Source organism: Hylobates moloch, unplaced genomic scaffold (genome assembly GCF_009828535.3).
Source record: "Hylobates moloch isolate HMO894 unplaced genomic scaffold, HMol_V3 SCAFFOLD_5, whole genome shotgun sequence".
Lineage (NCBI taxonomy): Eukaryota > Metazoa > Chordata > Mammalia > Primates > Hylobatidae > Hylobates > Hylobates moloch.
Window position 1 is genome coordinate 5,533,427 of NW_026652280.1, and position 25,775 is coordinate 5,559,201.

Consider the following 25,775-nt stretch of genomic DNA (forward strand, 5'->3'; position numbering starts at 1 on the left):
CCATGCAGTTCTTTTTGCAAGATTAGAAGCTGAAAGAAGGCATTTCTCACAGTTCTGATGGAGGAGTTGAGAGTTGGAGCCACAAGCCCAGACAGCACTGAGTACTGGGTCCAGCTGTACCTGAAGCCGCTACCCTTGTCTTCTTTGTTTTTACTTTGAAATTACAGGAGACTTAGAGAAAAGATGCAAAAGCCATAGAGGGTCCCCAGATACACTTCACCCAGCTAACCTCTTATGCAGCCACAGCACAATGATCAAAACTAAGAGATTAACATCTGCGTAAAATCAACTACAGATTTTCCTCACGTTTCATCCGTTTGGGTTTGTCTGATGTTTTTTCACAATGAGTGTGATGTTCCCAGAACTGGCATGTCCTCCTCAGGGAGTGGTGTCAGGAGTGCTGATGTGGACGTGTCATTACTGCTGAGGTTCATTTTGATCTGAGGGTGGCACCTGCCAGGTCTCTCCACTGTGAAGTTACTGTTTTCCCCTTGGGAGGTGCTTTCAAGCTATGCAAATATCCTGTTCTTTAAACCTTTGCCTACCAGTTTGAGAGTGTGTCAGGGGTCTCACCTGCAGCAGCAGGTGCTCCAGCTTTGATCTCCCACCTCCCTCCCACATGAGCGGAGATTCTTCATCAAGGGGCACTGGTCCTTCTCACCCACTTTGTCACTTTACTTATTTATATTAACATAGATTCATGGATTGTTATTTATTCCATGGTAAAAATCCAACACTACTGCTATTTTCTCACTCCAATTGCTCCCTTGGGCCCCTGCAAGCTCTTCCAGGCTGGCTCCTGTGTCCTTGGACGCAGCCCCATGCCCTCAGGAGCGCATCCTTATGTTCCGATGTGAGAGGGTCCAGACCTATCTTGCATTTTCCCTGCCCAGCCCTGGAACCAACCACTTCAAGGAGCCTTTTCCTTTCATCGAGTTTATTCTGTTCTTTTATGTCAACTGGGCCAATCAATTCTTTGTTTAAACCAGCTGGACTTCCTGTGGCCCCACAGCCATTAAGGAGCAGGGACAGGGACACTTCTTGGAACATGCAGGGGGCCATAAGCGAGCCTCCACTTGTGTGGACGAGGGAGGGAGTGCTGGTCTGGGAAGACCTGGGTTCTATTTTCCAGGTCCTGCCTGCTGTCCCCTGCCCTGAGCTGACACCATCAACCAGACACCACTCAATAAGCATGGTGTGCACGCCACGAGCAACTCAGACGGAGCGATTCTTTTAGAGGTGTCATGTTTACTTTTTATTTAGGAGTACAAACTGAGACAAAATCATCCTTCCAGTTAGTGAGGTTTTGAGAGATCATACTAAAGAGAAGACAGGAAAACGCCAGTAACGGTGAAGGTCTTGAGAAAAGGACAGGACCCACAGATAGTGAGAGATCAGAGGAGGCCCTAATTTCTTTCCTCATTTCCTTTCCAAATATCCCAAATGTGCAATGCATCACCTGAGACAGAAGGCAGAAAGCATCAAGCTCTCTGTTTGTCCCAATTCAATAACAACCAGAACGAGATGGGGTCTCGTTCTGTCGCCCAGGCGGGAGTGCAGTGGGGCAGTCATGGCTCATCGCAGCCTCCAACTCTCAGTCTCAAGCAACCCTCCTACGTCGGTGTCCTGAGTAGCTGGAACTACAGGCATGCACCACCACACTTGGCTCATTTTTTACAAACTTCTTGTAGAGACAGGATCTTGCTACACTGCCCAGGCTGGAGTGCCGTGGTGCGATCACGGCTCACTGCAGGCTCAAACTCTTGGTCTCAAGCGATCCTCCTGCTTCAGCCTTCTGAGTGGCGGGGACTACAGGCATACACCACCATGTCTGGCTCATTTCTTAAACTTTTTGTAGAGACAGAGTCTTGTTTTGTTGCCCAGGCTGGTCTCAGACTCCTGGCCTCAAGTGATCCTCCTGTCTTGGCCTCCCAAAGTGCTGGGATTATAGGTGTGAGCCGTGGTGCCCGGCCAACAACCAGAACTTTCCGCAGACCTTGTGCTTTTGGACCTTGGGTATCTTCTGTAGGTCAAGCCATCCTGACCACTCTGAGAACTTACCCAGGGTGACTCAGCTGTCACTCCAGGTCACTCATAAGCCCATCGGGTAGCTCCACCCGTGGACAGCTGGATACGCTTGTGTCTGTTCTCTAAAGTCATGGATGACCCGACAAGAGGGAAAGGAAACAGGGAACCTCCACTTCCCTGGGCAAGTTGGAAAAGGGTGAGGTGAGGGCAGGATTTCTTCTCGTCGGAGATGGCACACAGAGGGCCGGGCCTAGTCCTTCAGCTGGGAGACCTCATACAGGTACGCGGCCAGCATCTTGGTTCCCTCTATGTAGTTATGCCTAGTAGAGAGGAACACATCATTGTGTTGGCTGGTGTCGTGAGCCAACACCCAGGTGTGGGGTGACTCCTCCCAAGCCCAGACACACTCTGCCTTCTTCCTGGGGAGCATCCCCCATCCCAGCTTGGGGGCCCTGAGCCCTGCTTGCCTTCAGAATTCAGCACCCCGGTTCTCAAGTGCAGCTTCAGTCTGACTGCCCATCCCAGAGACCAATCCTGGTCCCCTAGTGCCCGGGCAGGAAATGTCCAGCTTGGATCGTGGGCTCCTCCCATTATCCGCTTGCTTCTGAAGACCAGGCCTCCCCCGGCCAGTCCTCACAGCCAGGTCTCTGTCTCCCCCTCCCTCCTTCTGGCAGGGCCTTTGCCTCTGTCTTAGTCCCTGATCATCTGCCTTGGTTACCCCAAGATGCATTCTTGCCTTCTGCCCTCCTCAGCAATTTTAGGGGCCAGAGGCCTCCCCTGGAACTGCCCGAGACCCCTGCCTGCTGGGCCCCTCCTGCTCCCAAGGCGAGCTCAGAGGCTGCACCCGCCCTGTTGTGGGAAGAATTCCCATCACGTCTGCCCAAGTCAAGGATGTGTCAAAGCAGCAACGTGTGCAGTTAGCAATGACACTGCAATTCCTCAAAAAGGAAACAGAAAAATGAACAGAAAAAAAAGGAAATGGAGAGAGGGGTAGATGAAGTGCAGAGATAAACACTGCATGAACCTTGTTTTTAGCACCCCTCTACTGCAAGGCCTCGTCCTGCCTCCCATCTGAAGTTCCCACTTCACACAAACACAAGAGGGCAGGTCACGGGGCCATCGCCCCCACCTGCTTCTCTTGGCAGCTGCACATGGGGGGAAGGGGAAGGGGCAAGAGGGACGCTGTGCAGGAGACACCAACCTGGGCCGCACCCTGGACTCTCACCTGTTGAGCTTTTCATTCTGGGAGTGGGCTCCGTCATCCGCCGACCCCACAGGCAGCAGCATGACGTTCTTGCCCGTGGCCTCCTGAAAGGTCAACGTCACGGGAATACTGCCACCTTCCCTGGTCAAGTCTGGCTCAACACCAAAAACTGGGGGAAACGAAATAAAATAAACGATGAGCTTTGGGGCCCCAAAGCTGGGGATCTGTCTCAGCCCACTACTCAACGGCACTCAGTCAGACTCTGTGCGAGGCCCTGGGGACAGCAAACCCGTGTTCGGGGTCCGCCAGGGGCCCAGGCTCATCCCACACACTGGCTGTCCTCATGCTGACTTAACTACGTGCCCACACGATACAGTGGTGCCCCGACATAGCTACGCGCCCAGGCGACATAACAGAGTCCTATCAGACATGCAATGGGTCCTGCCCAGCATCACCCACAAGGATGAGGGTCCAACCTGTCTTCATGGCTCTTCTCCCAGCCACGTAATGAGGGTGACTGAAGTCGGTGACCCAGGGCTTCCCACCGTGGCCCATGTACACCTTGAACTCGTTGGGGCTGCGAAGTTCAGCAAACTTCTTAGTTAGGTAGCTTGTGACCTAAACCACAAATAGAATAGAGATACACAATGCTTTATAAGCTTGCATTTGATCCAATGCTAATGACCTACGGGTATGCTATCACGGGTCTACAGCGAGCCTACAATCGGCCTCTGACAGGTCTGCGATGGGTCTATGCTGAGCCTACGACGAGTCTCATTTTCTGTTGCTTAATACTGAGCTACATAACTGGAGTAAGGAAAGAGGGGATTTCTTTTTTTCTTTTTTTTCTTTTTTTTTTGAGACGGAGTCTCGCTCCGTTGCCCAGGCTGGAGTGCAGTGGCGTGATCTTGGCTCACTGCAAGCTCCGCCTCCCCGGTTCACGCCATTCTCCCGCCTCAGCCTCTCCGAGTAGCTGGGACCACAGGCGCCCACCACCATGCCAGGCTAATTTTTTGTACTTTTAGTAGAGACGGGGTTTCACCTTGATAGCCAGGATGGTCTCGATCTCCTGACCTGGTGATCTGCCCGCCTCGGCCTCCCAAAGTGCTGGGATTACAAGCGTGAGCCACCGCGCCCGGCCAGAAAGGGGGGACTTCTTATCAAAAAATAAAACCCAGTTATTTCAAAGTAAAAGACAAAGTTTTAATATCAAGCAATTCACTCTTTCCAAAGATCTTCCAAATGATGATACTATTTAAATTGAGTTTAAAAACAATCTCCCCTGACCTGCTTTATATTATGGACAGAATGTTTGTGTGCCCCCAGAATTCATATATTTAAGCCCTAAACTCCATTGTGACTACATTTGGGGACTTAACAGAAGTAACTAAGGTGTGAGACAAAGTCACAAATGTGAGAAGCCGCATTTGTGCTGTTCTGCTTGCTGGCCTGTTTCACAGGCTCCACCCTGCCACTACCTGCAGCTCTTGGGAAAGATGCTTTGAAGACAAAACAGGAGAGAGCACACACTACCCCTGCCTCTTGCCCGAGTCGCTGCATTCCTTAGGAGATAAATGACCCTGTCCTTACCTCTTCCTACACATAAGATAGCACCTGACCGCATTAGTGGTTGTGCCCCTGTGACCTGTGACCACACGTGCTCTTACACCGAGGCTCAGTGCGGCTCGGCTGGAATGTAACATCTGAGCAGGTGCAATGTGATTCTGCACACACTGAAGCTCCCCCACTGCAGTTGAGCCGTGGCCTGAGCCACTCTCTCGGAGCAGCCGGGACAAACCCCTCGAAGGCTGCTCCTGGGCCCCGGGCCGCAGTCCGCAGTCCTCAGCGAGATGCTTGAATAAAACTAAGTTGAATTCTTTAAAAGCCTGGCTTTTTCTCTTTAGTAGGTTTTTTTTTTTCTTTTTCTAAACCTTATTTAGACAAAGATTAAATGAGGCCAGAAGGGTGGGATGCAGCCTGGGTGAGAAGATACCGAGAGCCTGCCCTCTGCCACGTGAGGACAAGTGAGGACAGCCGCCACGGCCAGGAGGAACCCTCATCAGATGCCACAGCTGCCAGCACCTTGGTCCTGGACTCACCCGCCTCCGAAACAGTGAGGAATCCGTTTCTGCCATATAAGCCACCTCGTCTGTGATCTTTATTGTGGCAGCCTGAGCAGACCGAGGCACTTCATAAAATAAATGACCACAGGCTACATTGCATCCAGACCCAGGATAGAGCCAGGCGCTGACCCGGGGACTCCTCCCCGTGACAAGACCTCAGTGTTCAGCACGAAGGGCGAGCCCCAGGCTCCCGTTCCCAGTGGGAAGACTCCATCTCCCCATGAATCCCAGCTGAGGGGGACAGTCAGAAGCTGGGCTGACCTCCAGCCACCAGAGTCCCCTCCGCACGGCACCATGGTACGGGGCGGCTCCGGGACACTGACCAGAACACGCTTGGCCCAACGTTGGTGTTTGGCCTGGAGCCTTGAGGTGAGGCCAAAGGCCAGATTTTGGCCTGCCTCATCAGAAACAAAGGTCACTTACATGTGATGCATTATCTTTGATTAGCTTCTGAACCACAACTGTCATAATTACTGACTTGGCCAGAGCCAGGAAGCGGGGGCACGCATGGCCTGGGTGTCTGCTGAGCAAGAGCCTTTATTACCGAAGTCTCTGCCCGGACACAGCAGCTCTTGGCCCCCACCCCGTGTCCCAGCCCCACGTGCCTGCTCACTGACGACTTCAGGAGTCATGTTCGGCACGAGCCTGATGGAGAACTTGCCAACCACCTTCCTGGGAATCACGGTCTTGGCCCCCGACCCAGAGAAGGCGCCTTCGATTCCGTGGAGGGAGAGAGACGGGTACCGCCATCGGTGCATGAGGATGTCTTTCTGCAGAAAAATCAGAGGGTCAGGGACACCTCAGGCACTCGGTGCCAGCCCCGTCTGCTCACCGAGGAGCTGGGAATGTTGTCTGGGAAATCAGCGGTGTGAGACAGGACCTGGCCCAGGGCCCTGACAACTACAGGCAGGAGGTCCAGGTGCAGGGGACTCCGCCCTGGTGCACTCTACGGCTGCAGTGAGTGACTCAGCACAAAGGAGGCCCCTGACAGGCTGCACACCCTCAGGTGAGGCATTTCACTGCCTCTCGCTGCAGTGTGGGTGGCTCAGGTCCACCCAGCAGAACTAGGAGAGCCACGCTGGCCACTGAGCACCTGTAGAACTGGGGGTGTCAAGGTCTCACAGACACTGGAGCTCTTGATGAGCCAGAGGCACCAGGAGTAAGAGGGGATGCGGCCCAGGCTGTGTGCAGGCCTCTCCCAGGCCCACGGGACATAGGCCTGCAGCCAGTTCCTACTGAGAGAGGAGAGCCAGGCTGACCAGCACATCCGGTACGGCCCCCTGAATACCGACGATGCCATCTCCTCAGACCAGGAGAGACTTCATCTCCTGTTTCCCAAGTGTGTCATCAACACCATGACCTTCCTGCCTGCCCCCCGCCCCCCGCATCCCTGCAGCAGCAAAGGTGGGTCAAGAGAGTAGGTGTGCTCCCAAAGGGGCTTCCAGAAGGTTCCTCAGTGACTTAGCCACTGAATGTGTAGATTTCTGTTTGTGAACCAAACAGCTCAATGTTATCTGGGAGGAATAGACAAGGCCCTAAAAACACCGTACACAGAAGCAAGCACGAGCCTGAGGGACAGAGCAGGAGAAACAGACCCACCTTCTCCCAGGCCCGCTTCTCCCCGCGCCCAACCCCTCAGTCCATGACATCGCTGTCCAGTCACTGCCGGTGGGGACCTTCTCTTCCTATTCCAGAGGCTCCTCCCTGATGCCACCAAGGCTCCCGCGCCTGCAACAGCCTCAAGGGTCTCCCAGCTCCACCGACTCAGCTCCGATACCCCGACCCATGATCTTTCCCAAAGTGAGATCCGATGAACTCAAAGCCTGGCTGGGGCTCACCGTCTCCTAGGAAGACCCGGAGCTCCACAACAGCACCCAGGCCATCAGGCTGGCATGTCGGTCTCAGTCTCAGGCCTCACTCCGCTGCCTGTCTGTCCCTAAGCAGCTGATATGTCTGTGCTCCTGCTGACCGGGCATGCCAGCCTTGCCCTGCACCTCTGCTGGCTGACAGGATCCTCTGACGAGCCTCAGCCGCTCCCAGCACCATGACCCTCCCCTCGTGCAGGCCCACAGCCTTTGGTACTGCCCAGCGTGGCCCTCAGCACATCCTTCCAGAGTTCTTGCCTGTCTGTCTCTGGGAGACAAAACTCAAGAGCCCAGCTGGGCCTTATTTCCCTGTGTCCCAGGGGCTGAGTTGCTTAATTCAACTGATGCTGGCTGAATCAATGGCACAGAACTTCCATCTATACCGCATAACCCTACAGCCTGCAGAACTTACATCCATACCACACAAACCTACAGCCTGCAGAACTTACATCTGTACCACATAAGCCCACAGCCTGCAGAACTTCCATCTATACCGCATAACCCTACAGCCTGCAGAACTTACATCCATACCACATAAACCTATAGCCTGCAGAACTTACATCTGTACCACATAAATCTACAGCCCGCAGAACTTACATCTGTACCGCATAAACCTACAGCCTATTAAGAGAAGTCACGACTCACTTTTCCCCTAACGGTTAGGTAAACATTCAGCAGTTTCCACCTAGCACTCGGCTCTGATGTGGCTTAAATGGGCCCTGGGCCCAGTGGTAAGGAGGTTACTCTATAAACACAAACACGGCAGAGCCGCTGCCAGCAGGAGCCAGCTCATGTCCCCTCTGCCTGCTTCTCCAGGTCTGATGGAATCAAAAGTGGATTTTGATACTAAAAAATTCCAACGACCAGCAACCTGGTCACAGTCTGCTTTCTGAGTGACTCATGTGCACTGGACATTCCAGCTCCTTCCTTCGGAGACCCCCTGGACCCAGGGAAGGTGACAGGGCCTTGGGGACACCTGTGTCACAGCATGGCCTGGGAATGTGGCAGGATCGAGCCCTGAACCAGCACCTTGCTGCTGTGCAGGAGGATCTGCGCCCCCACGTCCTTGGCAAACTCCTCTATGTCAAAGTCGATGTCGTCGTACAGCTTGTGCTCCTCTTCCGTGACGGCGGCCACGGCCTCGTTAATGCCGGGGATCAGGATGTTCCCCCTCTTGTCCACCAAAGAGCCTGAGAGAAGCGGGAGAGGGTTACAGCACTCAGGGGAGGCCGCACCAAGGCGAGCTGCTCTTTCCTGCACCGACCCCAGGGAGCCGGGCTCAGGAGAGAAGCGGCTCAGGCCCCACAGCCACATGGCTAAGGAGGGGCCAAGAGCAGCCACAATGGTCCAAAGAATGATGCTCGCGGACGCGTCTCGTGCACGTATCGCCTGTCAGGCACAGTCCGGGGCCTCAGGCTCAGCCAGTGATATAATCAGCCAAACAGCCAATGAGGGAGCAGCTTGGGCATTCCCATTTCTCAGGTAAGGAGACTGAGGAACAAGTGGGGACAGGAAATCGTCCTTGGTCATAGACCACGACGCAAACCAGCAGACTGGCTTCACGCAGCCCCACTCTAACAACCACCGCGCTGCCCCGTGTGCCTTTTTAATGCGCGTTCCACAAGAAACAAGCTGCTCCTGAGCTGAGGGGGGTAAACTGTGGGTACAACAGAGTGGACGTCACGCGGGCAGCTGGCAGCGGCGTGGAGGAATGGAGAGCTTGTGGATGGTGCGGGAAGCGAGGGCTGTGCTTGGCCTCAGAGCAGGAGGACGCCGGGAACAGCACGATGGGATGGCTGCTCTCAAAGAGCTGATCAGGCGGGGGGACCTGGATGGGGCCAGTTATACATAAGACAGGCCAAAACACACGCCCTGCGAGAGATGGAAAATGACCACATCGGAGGAAGGACAGTACCATGTGCCTCCAGGGGCTTGGCCAGACAGGACCTGGGGGCGACTGAGTTGGGTGCTGGAGGCAGGCAAGGTTTCACCAGGTGGTGACAGGCGCAGGAGAGTTTCAGGGGCAAAAATAAAACAAGGGGGCCTCTCAGAGGGACAAGTGAGTGGAAGGAGGGAGAGGCACCGTTGGAAACCCAGACAGAAGTTGGTTCCTGTGGAATGCTGAAATGCACACAATGCTGATGACAGACAGCCTGGGAGTCACGCCCGTCCCCTTCCCCCTAAACTGCGGACTGAATGCCCATCCCCCACTTACCCATCAGCAAAATGAGATCAGTCATGGCCTCATGCACTGAGCCCCCGTACACCCCAGAATGGAGGTCTTTGTTGCTGCACTCCACCTGCACGGAAACAAAGGCCACTGTATCTGGCTGCCTAGTGGGAGCTTATTTTTATCATGTGACAGTGAATTCAACAAAGAGCATTTACAAGGCCTGACAATTTTCCAAATCAAAATTTGCTCCCTCAGGGAGCAAAGCAAGGCATTTCCCAAATTAAAAACTTAGGCAGGAACAAAAAAATACCAGCTTATCTGTGGCATATGCCAACCACAGATAAGATGGTAACACTAGCCACAGGTACAAGCATTCCACAGGGCAATCCGCCTACCACTCAAAGCCTTTGCTAGAAGTTTAACAAAGACCCTGCACCTCTGCTGAGAGGGCAGCCCCACATGAATGAGACCCACTACAGGCCTGGAGCCCAAGACCTGGGGTCGGACCTCGCCCTTGCACTGAGCAGCCGCATACCCAGCGTAGGGCAGCTGCCTGCCGAATGCCCGGGCCTCCTCGCCTGCAAATGGGAAAGGCACAGTGCCCCTCCCAGCACCGGGGGTGACAGGCGGCCGCTTTTAAAACCAGAACAGCACCTTGCTCAGAGTGAGGGCTCAGGGCAGCAACTACAGTGATTTCTAGCACCGTTCAGGTTATAAATGATGTCTACAGACAGGACCTAATTTAATCACCACAGTCATCCTGTAGAGTACTGGGAGATGACCACCAGCCAGTGAGCGGCAGAATCCAGCCAGGCCTGGCCCTTCCCACTCTTGGTGCTGCCCCGGTTTCTTTTTTTTTCTTTTTTTTGAAATGGAGTCTCGCTCTGTAGCTCAGGCTGGAGTGCAGTGGTGCAATCTCCACTCACTGCAACCTCCACCTCTTCGGTTCAAGTGGTTCTCCCTCAGCCTCCTGAATAGCTGGGATTACAGCCACCCTCCACCATACCCGGCTAACTTTTTGTATTTTTAGTAGAGACGGGGTTTCACCATGTTGGCCAGGCTGGTTTCAAACTCCTGACCTCAAGTGATCCGCCTGGCTCGGCCTCCCAAAGTGCTGGGATTACAGGCATGAGCCACTGCGCCCGGCCTCGGTTTGTCTTTATCCCGTGCAGTCAGTCACTTAGTCATGGGATAAGGTGCCTAAGTGCTAACATATAAATATTTCCACCTTCAAAAGGAAGTGTTTCTAAAATGCTTTGTATGTGCTTGCATCTTCTGAAATGAACTAGCATTTAATCTCCTCTCAGCGGCTCCAACGCAGCATTACAAATCACACACTGTCCTAGCTTGATGCTGCTGAGATTAACTTCTGATCATTGGAAGTGTTGCTGTCCACCCTGGTATATGATGGTGGTTTACGGAAGCTGGGAACTGGGGCACTAAGTGAGCCCTGTGCTTCTCCTTCCTGCGCACCTGACTTCTGGGTCCTTGCCTACTTTGGGTTTGGAAGAACCAGGAGACTCAGGGGTTAGAAAAAAGTGAGCCGTACAGCTTGGCACTGTACCTCGATGAAAAAGTAGCAAATGCCCCTGAGGCCGTAGGTGATGCAGGGCTTCTTCTTTCCCAGCCAGTAATTGTCAGAAATACAGACATAGTCCACGTCCTTAAAGAATGTGTCTTTCCGGGCGAAAATCAGCTCGTCCAGGCCCTCAGAGCCTGACTCCTCCATGCCTTCGAGGCAGAATCGGACGTTGACAGGAATCTCCTGTGAGAAGGGAACAGCACGAGTGGATATTCAGCTTTGCAAACCTTCCTTCTAGAAACCACTCAGGATTACACATTCCACATCTCCGCATTCTCCAGACTGACCACATGGGCCTCTGTGTGCACCTGTCGTCACCCCCTCCCCAGGCACTGCCAGGCCACTGTGGCTCCAGGCCACCTGGACCGGTCCAGTCTCGCAAGGTGGAGCTCTCTGGAGCCACCCCACATGACCGAGGGGAGCTTCCAGGAAAGCCTGTGCTGCTCCCTCTGCAATAAGGGCCACGACACGAAGAACACCACACGAGTCCTGATTATACCAGCGAGCCACCGACACGAGGAGGTGCGGGTCCTCCTGTGTGACCTTCGCTGCTCCTGGGCACAGAAGCGCTGCTCTCCCTGAGGAGCCCGACGGGAACGTGCCCACTTTGCCGTGTGTCTGGATCATTGTGGCTTCGCAGGTGCTCTCCCGACTCTGACCCCCACACCCAAAGGTGAAAAATGAGGTTGTGCATGAAGCTGGCGATTTGTCAAAGGCCAGGCAGGCTAAAGAAGATCAGGGCCTAAATGACGACTCCAGGCTACTGAGGCCTAGTTCACGACCACCCAGGCTGCCCCCAGACAGCCCCGTTCATGGATGCGCTTCCTCCCCTGCCTCCTCCTCCTCTTCTGCCCTTCACATGAAATCTTCCACAGGACCTCTGCCCCTGCACAGCCACCTGTCACCCTTGGTTGCCCCAGAGCCCGAGGTGCCTCCACTGCAGCTGAGGCTGAGGGCTCCACGGGAGCTTGGGGAGGCTTCCTAGTTCCCGCCCAGCATGCAGGCTCAGCCACACCAGGCCAGGTGGTTCTGGGTGTCACTTCCCCACCATGTAAAGTAATCCCCCGGACCAGCATGGCTGAGACCCTTCTCAGACCTAACATTCCACGCTTTGACAAAAATGCTTATCTTATTCTTATTTCATCATGATACAAGATAAAAGCAAGATGCAAAGATGTCTATACAGCATGATCACAACTAGGCAAAAAGCAACAGAAAATCTTGGTAAATTTCAAAATACTAACTGTCTTTCGATTCTAGGCAAGTATTTTTCTCTCTACTTGTCCGTTTTTTAGCAAACTTTGAACAATGAGCAGATATTTCACAGGTAGGAGAATGCTTTTTTTTTTTTTTGAGACAGTCTCATTCTGTCACCTAGACTGGAGTGCAGTGGCATGATCTCGGCTCACTGCAACCTCTGCCTCCCTGGTTCAAGCGATTTTCTTGCCTCAGCCTCCCGGGAGCTGGGATTACAGGTGCCCACCACCATGCCTGGCTAATTTTGTATTTTGAGTAGAGACGGGGTTTCACCATGTTGGCCAGGCTGGTCTCAAACTCCTGACCTCAAGTGATCCACCCACCTCGACCTCCCAAAGTAATTCCTCCCAAAGGAATTACAGGTGTGAGCCACCGCACCCAGCCAGAGAATACATTTTAAAAATCAGAATTTAGTTTTAGGAGGACGGTAAGCACACAGAGACAGTGAGGGGCCTGTGTGATGTCACAAAGCCTGCACTACGTTCTGGCAGGGGACCACACTCACAGTCAGGGACTGAAAAGTCACATTCCATGTGGTGGCAAAAATCATGCTGAGTCACCAATATTGGGACCTTTAAGCAGCTGTAAAACAATTAAACTTTGAATGTTTCCTAAAGCTGGAAAACAAACCTATACTCTTACATCCGAGCCATCTGTGCTGATAAGGGCTGGGGGACGCTTGTCTTGTCTTTTCCTGTGAGCTTTACAAGCTGTTGTGTGAACAGACAGCCTGTCTTTGTATGGCTCAGATGGAACCCAGGACTCAGGCAGAAGTCAGCGTTGGGGGCATACCTGGTCTGTTTTCTGATATGCTTCCAGGGCGTTTATCCAGCCAGCCACCGGGCCCTTATCGTCAGTCGAACCTCTCCCATACAGCTTGCCTAGAACAGCAATCCACAAATTCATAAAGTGATGATTACAATTAACCCAGAAGCAGCATGTCTCAGGTGCACATCTGATAACCCCTTAGCCAAGCAAACACGAGAGAGGCTTCCCCTTCCAATCAGGTGCTCCCAGTCTCCACCCAACACTATCGTGAAATTTGTCAGAGAATTTGCCATCATCAAAGAGATAAGCCATGTGGATGCTCCCAAGTACCCCTTCCCTCTCCCACCGTGGTCACGGCAGTCAGCTGGGGGCACGGCTTCCCGCTGGGTCAGGGTGGAGACCTCCAATCTGACTCCAGGAAATCGCAGCCAGCTGCTTAGTTCATTAAAACCCATTTACCAGAAGCAGCGGGGAGCAATGGGGACAGGAAGCCCAGTCACTTAGGAACCTCAAGGCACCGTTGTCAAAAAAGAACCATAATCTCACCCCCACCCAATTGTGACACCTAATTTGATAAAAAACAGAGAACATGTTTATCATTTAACCTCTGCTTCTTCCTTTCTGTAGTTATCACTCTGAAAACTACAGACAAGACGCTGCTTCTAATCAGTGTCATCAGTCATAGTGGCCCCTCACCACAACTGCTTCTGGGGAAGCTGATAACAGAAGCCACAACTTGAAGACAAGGCCCCACCCCTCCTCCATCCTATTCCATGCAGTCTCGGCCTCAGGGAACCAGAGGAGGGAGCCGTCCTCAAGGCGTGGCCTTCTCGTGGGCCTGGGTCTGCACAGTCTCAGCATGACCCAGCCCAAGGTAGTATGAGGCTGAAAGTCATCACCACCTGGGGAATTTCCTTCGACGAATGAAACCCAACTTTTCACAAAAACTGAAGATCAAATATAAGCTTTTCTAAAAAAATCCTCATCCCTACGACAAACACTGAACAACTACAGCAGCTGGCACGGTGCTGGCTCAGAGCTGCAGACAAATGTGACCTGCCCCCACCCTCCAGGGCTCCCAGACAAGGCAGTGAAGCTTTCCCACAGTACAGGTGCACTTCTAGGTTCCTCAACAGTCAGGAGCCTACTGAGGCTGGAACAGGGAGGGCTAAGAGGGTGGCTGGAGGCAGGCCTCACAGAGGACGAGGCAGTGGTGACGGGGCTGATGCCTGTGCAGGTGCCCAGGTGCAGTTTTGAGCAGCACAGGCTCCTGGGGGCTGCACATGGTCCCGTGTGGCTGGGTACAGGTGGGAGAAGGGGCAGGCAGAAGGCAGGCGAGGGGAGGGACCCTCTGTGCCATCCTGAGTCCCCCAGGAGGAGTCAAGAAGAGAAGTGGCATGTTGAGGTCACTCTGAGAGCAGCCCAGAAAAGGAGTGGCACCGTGAAGGCCCAGAAGTGGAGAGCAGGACCCAGCCACAGAGTGGGTGAGGGAGACGGGGAGCTTTCAACGTGGGAAGGGCAGTGGTCCCAGAGGAGAGCCTGGCAGGGATGGGGACCCAGTTCCCAGTGCAGGTGGCAAAGAGATGGTGCCATCCACGGAGACTGTAAGACAGCGGACAAGGAGCAAAGAGAAAGACTTCTGTTCAGAGAGCGAGTTCCAGGAGCGAGGGCACAGTCAAGCAGACATGCAGGTCTGACGCTTGAGGGCACAGCCAAGCAGACACGCGGGTCTGATGCTCAAGGGCACGGCCAAGCAGACATGTGGGTCTGACGCTCGAGGGGCGCCCGAGTGCACAGAGAGGGTTAATCCTACAATCCACCGCAAGTTAGTAATTCCACCGTGACAAGGACAATGACATGGAATTACATCTCATAAAAAAATGTTGCTTTAAGTAAAGTCATTTTCAGTTTTGCACAGTAATGAACACAACTGACACTGGGTCAGGAAAGGTTTGAACACAGATGCAATGATCCAGTTGGAAGGGCTTCGATGAGAACAGCCTGGAACTTGGCCCAGCGGGGCCCAGCACGAGGGTGGGAGGATTCCTCATCTGGTCAAAGACTCCCGTGCAAGCACATGTGGAAATTCAGAAACGAAAGCAGAAGGCCTTTACCCCAGAAGGAACAGGAAGAAAAGAGGCCGGCCTGCGGGGTCCCTCACAGCACAGGCCTCAAAAGGCCTGCAGGTGCCGGGCCCATGGAAGCACTTGGTGAATAACAGGGTCATCGCCACCCCCACTGGGGCAGCCGGGGTGAAGGAGGCCCCTAACATATACCGCAGAAGCAGCTGTCTGTAAGGGCCGGGGAGGGGGACGAGGGGACAGGCTTTTCAGGACGGCCCTGCCTGGATTCTGAATATGCATTCTGAGAAAAAGCATCAGCAGCAGAGGAAGCCAGCGGGCAGACGCCAGCCATGGGGGTGGGGGGGGCTCATTTGCACACGAAAAGGCAGGCTTTCTAGAAGTTCAGCGACAGAGGCACCCGTGAGAAACTTCCATTTCTAGCTTATATTAAAAACAGTCTGTGCCCGGTGTGGTGGCTCAAGCCTGTAATCCCAGCACTTCAGGAGGCTGAGGTGGGGGGATCACTTGAGGTCAGGAGTTCGAGACCAGCCTGGCCAGCATGGTGAAACCCCGTCTCTACTAAAAATAAAAAAATTAGCCGGGCGTGGTGATGGGCACCCATAATCCCAGCTACTGGGGAGGCTGAGGCAGGAGACTGGCTTGAACCCCGGGAGGTGGAGGTTGCAGTGAATTGAGATCTTGCCATTGCACTCCAGCCTGAGCTACAGAGTGAGACTCTGTCTCAAAAAAAGATTTTTAAAAAGTAATACAATAAATAAAATAAAATAAAAACAGTCTGTACTGGAAACAGAAAAACGGACTAGCAATGACTTTCCAAAAGTCAGTGCCTTTCCTCTGGGCACGCATGGGTGTGCGGCGCTCACCATCTCGCTCCACCAGGGTGAAGGGCTCGCTGTCCCAGCCGTCCTCCAGGGCTGCAGGCTGTACATCCAGGTGCCCGTAAATGCACACGGTCTTCTTCTGTGGGTCGGAGCCCAGCCTGCCGAGCAGAATAGGAGGGAGCGGGATCTCCGAGCCATCAGGGAGCTGAGCATGGAGAGGAAAGGAACCAAGGGCAGCCTTTGTTTACAAAATTCAATACTTAAGGTGGAGATTATTAAAAGACCTTGAGCTTCCTTATCTGTCCTTATCAATCAACCTCTATTGTAGAGTTTAAGAGCACACTGTTCAATGGAGTCACTAATCAAGATTTACTTTCTTACTTTCTTGTACTCCAGAGCACATGTACATGTTTGCCAATTGCAGGCAGTTTGGTAATTTTTTTTTTTTTTTTTTTTTGAGACAGAATCTTGCTCTGTCACCCAGGCTGGAGTGCAGTGGTGTGATCCCAGCTCACTGCAACCTCTGCCTCCCAGGCTCAAGTGATTCTTAGGTCTCAACCGCCCAAGTAGCTGGGATTACAGGGGCCGGCCACCATGCCTGGTTCATTTTTTGTATTTTAGTAGAGACAGGGTTTCACTGTTGCCCCCACGGTGGTCTCGAATTCCTAAGCTCAGGCAAACCACCTGCCTCGGCTTCCCAAAGTGCTAGAATTACAAGCATGAGCCACTGCACCTGGCTGGATTTGGTAAATTCTTAAAGGTGGATTTTTCTTTGACTTTTATATAACAAAACACACAGGCTGAGTTTGGGATGCAACTTAGTTTATTATTTTCTGAAATGATGGTTAAAATCAACTATAATCTTAAAGCAGAAGAGATATTTTTGAAATTCTGTACACTGATTACAATTACGCATGGAAAAGGCCATAAACCAAGATATATTTTTAAAAAATCTTTATATCTAAATTCACATTTAGCCATTCTAAACAGTTAGTGATAGCAGGTACGCCTTCTGAGCTTTGTCCCAAAGGCACTACCAGTGTTCCACAATCCCATAGGAATAGAGGACGGGACAGGCATCCCAACCTGCCCCTGCATCCAAATGGAGGCAAATCAATCTTAGATCTTTTCCAATTTTTACATCAGGTCAATGGTCTCCACCTTTTACTTTAGACCATGGCCTACTCAGGCTGTGCAAAACTCCTGTGGCCACGTAGCTCCTCTACCAGTGCCTATATTCCAATAGGAAAATACCCCACGATCATCACAGTGTCACAAGCAAGTGGCAGGAGACGGTTTTAGCTGTAGGAGGAAGAGACTGTTCATACTAAAACATGACATACATATATATTAGTCTAGTTACTAGAAAACACTGTTCATGAAAATAGGTATTAACAGACACAACACACAAACTAAATTGATAATGAAGTTAAATTAACAGTTTGCAATTAAGAGGTAAAATGAGCAGTCGCTGAAATGACAACTGGATCAGGACAGTGCTGGTGATAGGCTGAGAAAAGTGTCCCTTCCAAACTTCAGGGCCTCCAGCTCTAAGTGTACAAGCACTTTACAAAACTGGGCAGGTGGCTGGGATTCTTGTGGGATCCAGGATTTGTGTTCCCAGTAATTTAAGTAACTCCTGCAACCTGATGGCTGCTAGTGTGCGGCGTGTGGCCTGACGCCCCTCATTTGTCCCAGCGGCACTGTGGCTGTGTGTGCAGCGTGTGGCCTGACGCCCCTCATTTGTCCCAGCGGCACTGTGGCTGTGTGTGCAGCGTGTGGCCTGACGCCCCTCATTTGTCCCAGCAGCACTGTGGCTGCGTGTGGCCTGACGCCCCTCATTTGTCCCAGCGGCACTGTGGCTGTGTGTGCGGCGTGTGGCCTGACGCCCCTCATTTGTCCCAGCAGCACTGTGGCTGCGTGTGGCCTGACGCCCCTCATTTGTCCCAGCGGCACTGTGGCTGCGTGTGCAGTGTATGACCTGATGCCCATCATTTGTCCCAGCGGCACTGTGGCTGCGTGTGCGGCGTGTGGCCTGACGCCCCTCATTTGTCCCAGCGGCACTGTGGCTACGTGTGTGGGGTGTGGCCTGATGTGTGTGGGGCTACATGTGTGGGGTGTGTGTAGTGTGCGGCGTGTGGCGTGATGCCCCTCATTTGTCCCAGCAACACTGTGGCTGCGTGTGCAGTGTGTGGCCTGACGCCCATCATTTGTCCCAGCGGCACTGTGGCTGCGTGTGTGGCGTGTGGCCTGACGCCCCTCATTTGTCCCAGAGGCACTGTGGCTATATCTGTGACTCAGTTCTCACCAGGACGGCCTGTAGCCACCAGGGACAAAGAATTGTTGCTGAAATCTCCCTGCTCTGGTCCCAGGGGACCCATGGCCTTGGCAGTCCCAGCTGGCCTTCAGCTTGCCTGAGCAGAAAAATGATTTTCAAATGACCACAGATTTTCTCTAAATAAATTCCTGTTCAATAGGGCTCGTCTGAAATACTTTAGCATTTTCTGAGAAACTGCTTGGGCCCACAGGTAAGATTGTTCTGAAAGGCTCAACATCACCTCTCCTTCATCAGCCTGAAAATACTCCGACTTCTGCACTGACACAGGAAAACACCCACCTCCACCTTCACCCCTGCACCAAGTCATCATCACTCTGAAAAACAGAACACCACTGCCACACGGTCATGTGGGAAGAGAAGAGAAGATGTGCGGTCACCCCACACCGCAAGCATGTCTGCAGAAGATCCCACCAGTGATGAACTCTTTCAATTCCTTGATAAAAATCAGTGTTATGTAATTCAAAATAGTATAACAGTAATTGAGTTTCTTATGAAAGGCCCTTTCTTAAGAATTGCACAGCAATGTCAGTGATCAATGAAGTAAATATAACTATTGTAATGAAACAGCTTCTAAAAATGATTTACCTCGCCTAGATTTTTTAATATATTAGGAAAAAAAAAAGGAAAGGGAGCAAGGTGAGTCTGACTCTAAAAAGAAACAACATGAAGAAACTTGGTGTATTCTCCCAAAGATGGGGGGAAAATTGGTGGGAAGCTATAATATACCTTAAGTCAATTATTAAATTTGTTTTCAGAAGAAAACCTCAAATGAACAGCACTGCCTGGGAAATCGGCAGGCCTGGGCATGAACCTGCTCTGCATGAGCCTCCTGTGGGCTCCCAGTGGACACAGCTGCCTGGCCTCCACTCTCTCCCTCTGATGAAACAAACATGCTCAACTGAATGGCCACACCCAAGCTTCTGGGGCTGTGATTTCAGCTTGACACCCAAATCGTCAGGCCAAAGAACCGAGATAAGCCAAAGCTTGTTATTAGATCAAAGAATATAAAAGAATATTACAAACTTTGAAAATATATGTCATGAAACATGCAATTAACATAAGGCTGAAATCATTTGAAATAAACTAGTGAAATAACATACAGTAAGAGGCTGGGCATGGTGGCGTGACAATTTGGGATGCCAAGGCAGGTAAGTCGCTTGAGACTAGAAGTTTGAGACCAGCCTGGAAACATGGTGAAACCCCGTCCCGACAAAAAAAAAAAAAAAAATATATATATATATATATATATATATACACACACACACACACACACAGTAAGCCCTCACTCAACTTCATGGATAGGCTTTTAGAAACTGTGACTTTAAGTGAACAAAACTACCTTATTCAAGGACCTGTTGTTGTATGTTGTCTTGCTTAAAGTTGCAGTTTCTAAGAACCTATGGATGACGTGAGTACTTACTATACCACAAAGTGAGACTGTCCATTTAGGAAGAAAACAAACCATTCTCACCTGTCAGAATCCTGCACTGAAAAGCAACGGACCCCCACACAAAATATCTCTTATGAAAAAGTGGCTCACACCTATAATCCTAGCATTTTGGGAGGCCCAGGCAGGCGGATCACCTGAGGTCCGGAGTTCGAGACCAGCCTGGCCAACATGGCAAAACCCTGTCTCTATAAAAAATATAAAAATTAGCGGGGTGTGGTGGCGCACGCCTGTAATCCCAGCTACTCAGGAGGCTGAAGCAGGAGAATCGCTTGAACCCAAAAGGTGGAGGTTGCAGTGGGCCGAGATCACGCCACTGCACTCCAGCCTGGGCGACAGAGGGAGACTCTGTCTCCAAAAAATAAAAAATAAAAAAAATCAGGCTCAGGGACGCAGCACCGTGTGTGGGGGGGAGCCGGGGGTTGGGGGGAGTTTTTATAATTTTTAAATGGACATGAATAAAGTGTAACTTCCTAGTTTGAAAGCTTACGGATTGCTGGGAGGGGAATCTCAGCCATTCTCTCAGAATGACTGTTACATTAACTTAGTCCTGAGTAACTGTCAGCAGTTCTCCTTCCTGGAGAAAAATGCTGAGTGCCACATAACCTTTGCCCCAATCCAACTGAAGCAGTCACGTACAGAACTTACCATCCAAATCGGGCCCTTCCTTTACCGTTTTAAAGGTGAGTGGAGTATTTGAAGCAAAAGATCTTTTAAGAACTTGTGGAGTCTTGTCAACCCCTCAGGCAGAATCTGTTTGTGGTCCTGCATGCAAAGAATGTTGCCTCCTACCTTTTGTTTTCCGATATCCACCAGTTCCACAGAGCCGCCCAGCTGCTTAATATCTGCAGCAGCAACCTCCATCATCCTCCTGATTTCACCTCTCTTCTCCGGCCACGCGGACACACTCTGGATAGCCACCCATTTTGCGAGTTTCTGTTTGTGGACAACAAGCAAGGAGGGATTCTGAAAAGGTGTCCTTGAGGGAGAGAAGGCTCCCATAATGTTGCCATGTTCCAGGCACACGTGGTTGGCTCACCCTCTGTGGCTGCTGCATTTGAACAGGCTGACTGGAAATAGGACAGACCCATCACATGTGCTTTGGGTTTAAGATTTTAAAAATTGTTTGTACTGAGGGAAGAGAGAGACCCTCTCATATTGTTTTATATTGTTTTATACTCAGTACCTGTTTAAAAAAAAAAACAAAAAAAACAAGGAAGTGAAATCAAAGAAGTGAAGTGAAACCAAAAGCAGACCTGGGCCTGCCTGACCTAAACCCAGTAGTTAAAAATCAACTCATGACTTAGAAATCGATGTTATTCATAGATTCCAGACATTGTATAGAAGAACACTGTGAAACTCCCTGTCCTGTTCTGTTTCTCCCTGACCATCGGTGCATGCAGCCCGTCAGGTACCCCTTGCTTGCTCAAATCAATCATGACCCTTTCATGTGAAATCTTTAGTGCTGTGAGCCTTAAAAGGGACAGAAATTGTGCACTCGGGGAGCTCGGATTTTAAGGCAGTAGCTTGCCGACGCTCCCAGCTGAATAAAGCCCTTCCTTCTACAACTCTACAACTGTCTGAGAGGTTTTGTCTGCGGCTCGTCCTGCTACAGTACTAACCCTGTACCAAGAACTAGAGTACAAAAGAAAAATGTCAGATGGTTTATTTTTAACGATTAAGGAGGAAGTAAATGTAAAATGTACTAGGTTCCATAAATAAGTTTGTATCTGAATCTAACTAAATTACAACTGAAAGACACAGAAAATACCCAATGTTGCCACAGTCCAAATTAGCTTATTTATCATCCCGACAATGGTCAAATTTTCTAAAGTATAATTTTTAGAATGAGAATTCTAAAGATTTCATCTGTAACATGTGTACGAAGAATAACTTTAAATCATAATGCTCTAAGTTAACATCAAGAAACAGATTAATATATAACATTATTGAATTACTTAGAACATACTTAATGCAAACTATTTAATCTGTAACTATCACAAGAAATTGTTGGAGATGAAACAAAAATTTCAATTAGATTTGCTATTCTTAGAAACATATATTAACACTTTGTCAAAAACCAAAAGTGTAACCTATACCATAATAAGAAGCTAATGGAACAGATCTCTAGGCAGATCTTCTAACCCTGGATTTAAATGGCATAATTCATATTAGCTCTTGACAGCTTCTCTGGGCCCCATGGGATTAAATCAGATTTTAATATTTCCTAAAATGAATATTCCCTTACCTTAATGTAGCGATCCTGATTTTCATCAATGTACTTAAACAGGGTAGTGAGGGCCGCCATCTTTCAACCAGACCCCAGACTGCAGATCTCAAAGGTTCTTGGAAGGAGGAACGACTGGTCAGCCCTGTCTCTAGTGGGGACTGACGGGCGACCTGCCCAGAAAGCACTTGTTCAGAATTGTAAAGTGTTTCCCCACCCTCCCAGCCAGCACTGCAACACCCTCAGCCAGAGACGCTCCAGGAAGTGACTGCGGCTTCAGAGACAAAAGCTTTGGGAACCAGTTAGAGGCTGGGGCTAATCTTCCCTTCTTTACTTGGAAGGAAAATTACACAAAATTCCGTGTCAGATGGCAGGTAACAACAGAGGGAGGGCCTGAGTTGAAGAAAATACAGTGAAAACTAAAAGTAGGCGCTTTCAGTTTTACTGGTACTTTAATAAAAATTTTTACACTCTTAAAGCACAAAGGTAAGTTCCACTTTCTGTTATCCCAGAGGATGTAGTCACTTCAGGGATCCCAGCAAGAATGTCACATCCTGTGTCCACCACCACAAACCTACAACACAGACGACAGAGCCCAAGGAAAACCAGATTGAGTTTAAGAAAGCTGATGATCTTAGTCTAGAAACAGCCAGAGGGCAACAGCTAAACCTCCACAAGCACCTGACCATGAGGCCACGCAGGCTCCAGGGCGCATGCTATCATCCTGCTTCCATGCGTGACACCCCGCAACTTCCGCCCCACTCACAGATACAGGTGAAAACACATCATCAGACTCTTTTTATTAGAATGAATACCATGTAAAAATGATTCTGGCATTGGGACTTTTATAACTGGCTTTCCGCAGCAGAAAGCACGCAGCTGTACTGAGCAAATTCAAAACTGCGGGGACATGAACTGCCTTAGAATCACAGCTGTGGAGTGACAGGACCCTACTACAGCCCTGTGTCTACATGCCAGGCAAATGCCTGTTTATCGACATGCTGCAGGTAAAGAGCATTGTTTTCTTGGTATAGGATTTCAAAGTGATTTCTCAACAGAGAGGTGACTTTATCCACCGTGACACCAAGCGTGGCAACTGTTCAAAAGTGGCTGTTGCTGTGCAGGGTGATGAAATCGCAGGGCACTGCAAGTTGCAAATGTGATTTCTATATGGGTGGGAGATCCAGCCGCTGCCTTCTCAAGTGCCCTCTTCCTCCTCTTCAAACACCAGCTACAGAGCATGGAATAGTTACATATCTCCCAGCCAGCTCGGATCTCTCCACTGAGGCACAAGTAAGACGGAGCCCATGAGCACGCTGGAGAGGCGTTTATCAGTGTTAATAAATCAAATTGTCCACCTGTTGCCAAAAATGTACACAGGGAAGCTACCTGCTCACATTAAAGGAAACCCTATTTAGCAGGACAACATGCTACATGTGGTGATTTTCATTTGGGTTCCTGGTTATTAAATGCCACAGATCCCAAGCTCACTGTGGTACATTCTCATTAATATTATTCTCTTGTAGTCAAATTAACCAATGGCATTGTAGCTAAAGTCACTCAAAAATATAGTCACGTGCCACATAACATTTCCGTCAACAACAGCAGTGGTCCCAAAAGATTATAATGGAGCTAAAAAAGTTCATTTTCTGTCTGGATATGTTTAGATACACAAATACCTACCACTGTGTTGCAACTACCTACAGTATCCAGTAAAGGAACATGCACAGGTTTGTAGCCTAGGAGCAATAGGCTACACCATATAGCCTAGGTATATAGGAGGCTGTACCATCCAGGTTTGTGTGAGCGCACCTCAGGATGTGCACACAACAACGAATCGCCTAACGATGCATTTTCTCAGAATGTATCCTCATCCTTAAGCAACATATGACTGTAATTATCTAAGTTACGACTTTCACTAAAAGAGAGGAAACAGAGATCAGATTGTTCCACCATCAGAGATGGGCTAAAAAGCAACTCCTATTAATCACTCATCCAGTCAAACCAGGTTAGGCCAGGATCCAGTTTCTCCTCCCACTCACACTTCTGGGTTACTCCTGTTTCACCTCCCCCTGTTACAAAGCCATTAAAAGGAACCATTTTTATATGCTCTGGAGAACACCACTAATTAAGGTAAAAGCAGTAAGCTGGACTGAGCAAAAGCAAGCATTATCCTTTTAAATGACACCTCACTCCCCTCTAAAAATCTAAAGTTCATAAGGAGTAACTTTGTTTATTTATTTAGAGACAGGGTGTCATTCTGTCACCCAGGCTGGAGTGCATTCGTGCAATCTTGGCTCACTGCAACCTCCATCTCCCAGGCTCAAATGATCCTTCTGCCTCAGCTTCCCAAGTAGCTGGGACCACAGGCGCACACCACCACAACCAGCTAATTTTTGTATTTTTTGTAGAGACGGGGTTTCCTCGTGTTACTCAGGCTGGTCTCAAACTCCTGGGCTCAAGCGATCTGTCAGCCTTGGTCTCCCAAAGTGCCGAGGTACGGACATGAGCCACCGTGCCTGGCAAGGGAGTAACATGATTTAAATGTTGAGACTAGTGGAGGGGAGGAGAAATTGCTGTGGCACCTGGAACCGTCAGTAGTACACACAAATGAGTCTTCTAGTTCTGAGAGTCTCAGTCCCTGTCCCTTGATAATTGAAGGCATATATAACACAAATAACTGAATCACACCTTCATGTCTGCATAAGAACCAATAAAAGAATCTCCAATCTGCCCAAGCTAGAACTTGATCCCTAAACATAATGTGAATTTCTCTTTCTCCACTCCTGCCTGCAAACATTAGGGACAAGGAAGGTATTGGTAGCAGGCCCCGGGTTCTCCGCCTCTTCCTGCAGTCTACGCTTGGATAATCTACGGAATCTGACCTTGGCAGGCGGTGGGGAGGGGTAGCTTGGTGGCCCTGTCTGTGAGGACCAAGGTCTCAAGGACATTGGTCCAGGCGGACCAAATATTGTCTCTATTTCACAGATGAGGAAACTGAAGCCAATTGAATGAGACACCTGCCCCAGACCATCGCTGGCATGGGAATTTTGTCTCCCCTCAGATGCTTCCTCCTATAGCCTTAAAAGCTGCCTCAAATGCTGGCGGGAGCTAGGGACCCTGTCCAGGGCCCTTTGAACCTGGGAGGCTTCAGTCCCGCTACACCCTCCACCCCAGGTCTCCGGGAAAGGGATCCATTGGAGAAAGGCTGGAATTCTCAGCAGGCCCCTGGGGAGGGGTGTGGCCTGACCAGCGCTCGGCTCCCCGCAACCCCATCTGCAACCAGGGTCGTTCCACTCGACTCCACCAGGGAGGGCCACGGAGGCTCAGGCCAAGCGCGCCGCCCAGCTTGTCCCTGCGGATCGGGGACGCGCTCGGCGCTGCTGGGACACGAGTGGCCCGGGTGAGCGGGGCCCCGGGTCCCCGGAGGTGTGAGAGGCCCCGGGGCCATGGCCGTCACGGGCCTCCGCCCCCGACCGCGCGCTCCGGAACAGCCCGGACACCATTGTTCCTGCCTGGCTGCGGCCGGGCGCCCCACGCTCCCCCACGAATGAGGCGTGACTCTCGCCGCTGCCCCGAGTCCTCCCCGCCCAGCCCGGTCCCCGCTCAGGGCGCCCACCCGGGAAGGAAGGTCCATCAGGAAGACCCCCTGGGAAGGAAGGCCCACTAGGCAAGGCCCTCTTACCAGCAGCAAGCGCGGCGCCGGTTCCGCACCACGTGTCCCGGCTACGACTCCCGGCGCGGGCCCGCCCCGCTGTTGCCCTGGCCACCAACCCCGCCTTGTCCGGAGGGCAGGTATCGCCACGCCCCAACCCCGCCACGCCACGCCCACCAATCCGGCCAGAGACAGAGGGGTGG

At 51.1% G+C, this 25,775-nt stretch overlaps 1 protein-coding gene across 2 annotated transcripts; it reads right to left on the minus strand.

Moving 5' to 3' along the window:
• Positions 1 to 1,521: 1,521 nt before the first annotated feature.
• On the minus strand, positions 1,522 to 25,775 carry CNDP2 (carnosine dipeptidase 2). Of its 2 annotated transcripts, XM_032152056.2 has the most exons (12): positions 25,603 to 25,748; positions 21,939 to 22,090; positions 20,483 to 20,626; positions 15,948 to 16,110; positions 13,025 to 13,113; positions 10,958 to 11,158; positions 9,436 to 9,520; positions 8,250 to 8,410; positions 5,961 to 6,125; positions 3,709 to 3,850; positions 3,254 to 3,401; positions 1,522 to 2,348 (listed from the first exon to the last, which is right to left on the minus strand). In XM_032152056.2, the coding sequence occupies exons 2-12, from the start codon at positions 21,996 to 21,998 to the stop codon at positions 2,279 to 2,281; spliced, it is 1,428 nt and encodes a 475-aa protein (XP_032007947.1). In that variant the 5' UTR covers positions 21,999 to 22,090; positions 25,603 to 25,748; the 3' UTR covers positions 1,522 to 2,278. The 2 variants fall into 2 exon arrangements, with proteins under 2 accessions (XP_032007947.1, XP_032007948.1); XM_032152057.2 differs by lacking the exon at positions 21,939 to 22,090 and having other exon boundaries at positions 25,603 to 25,775.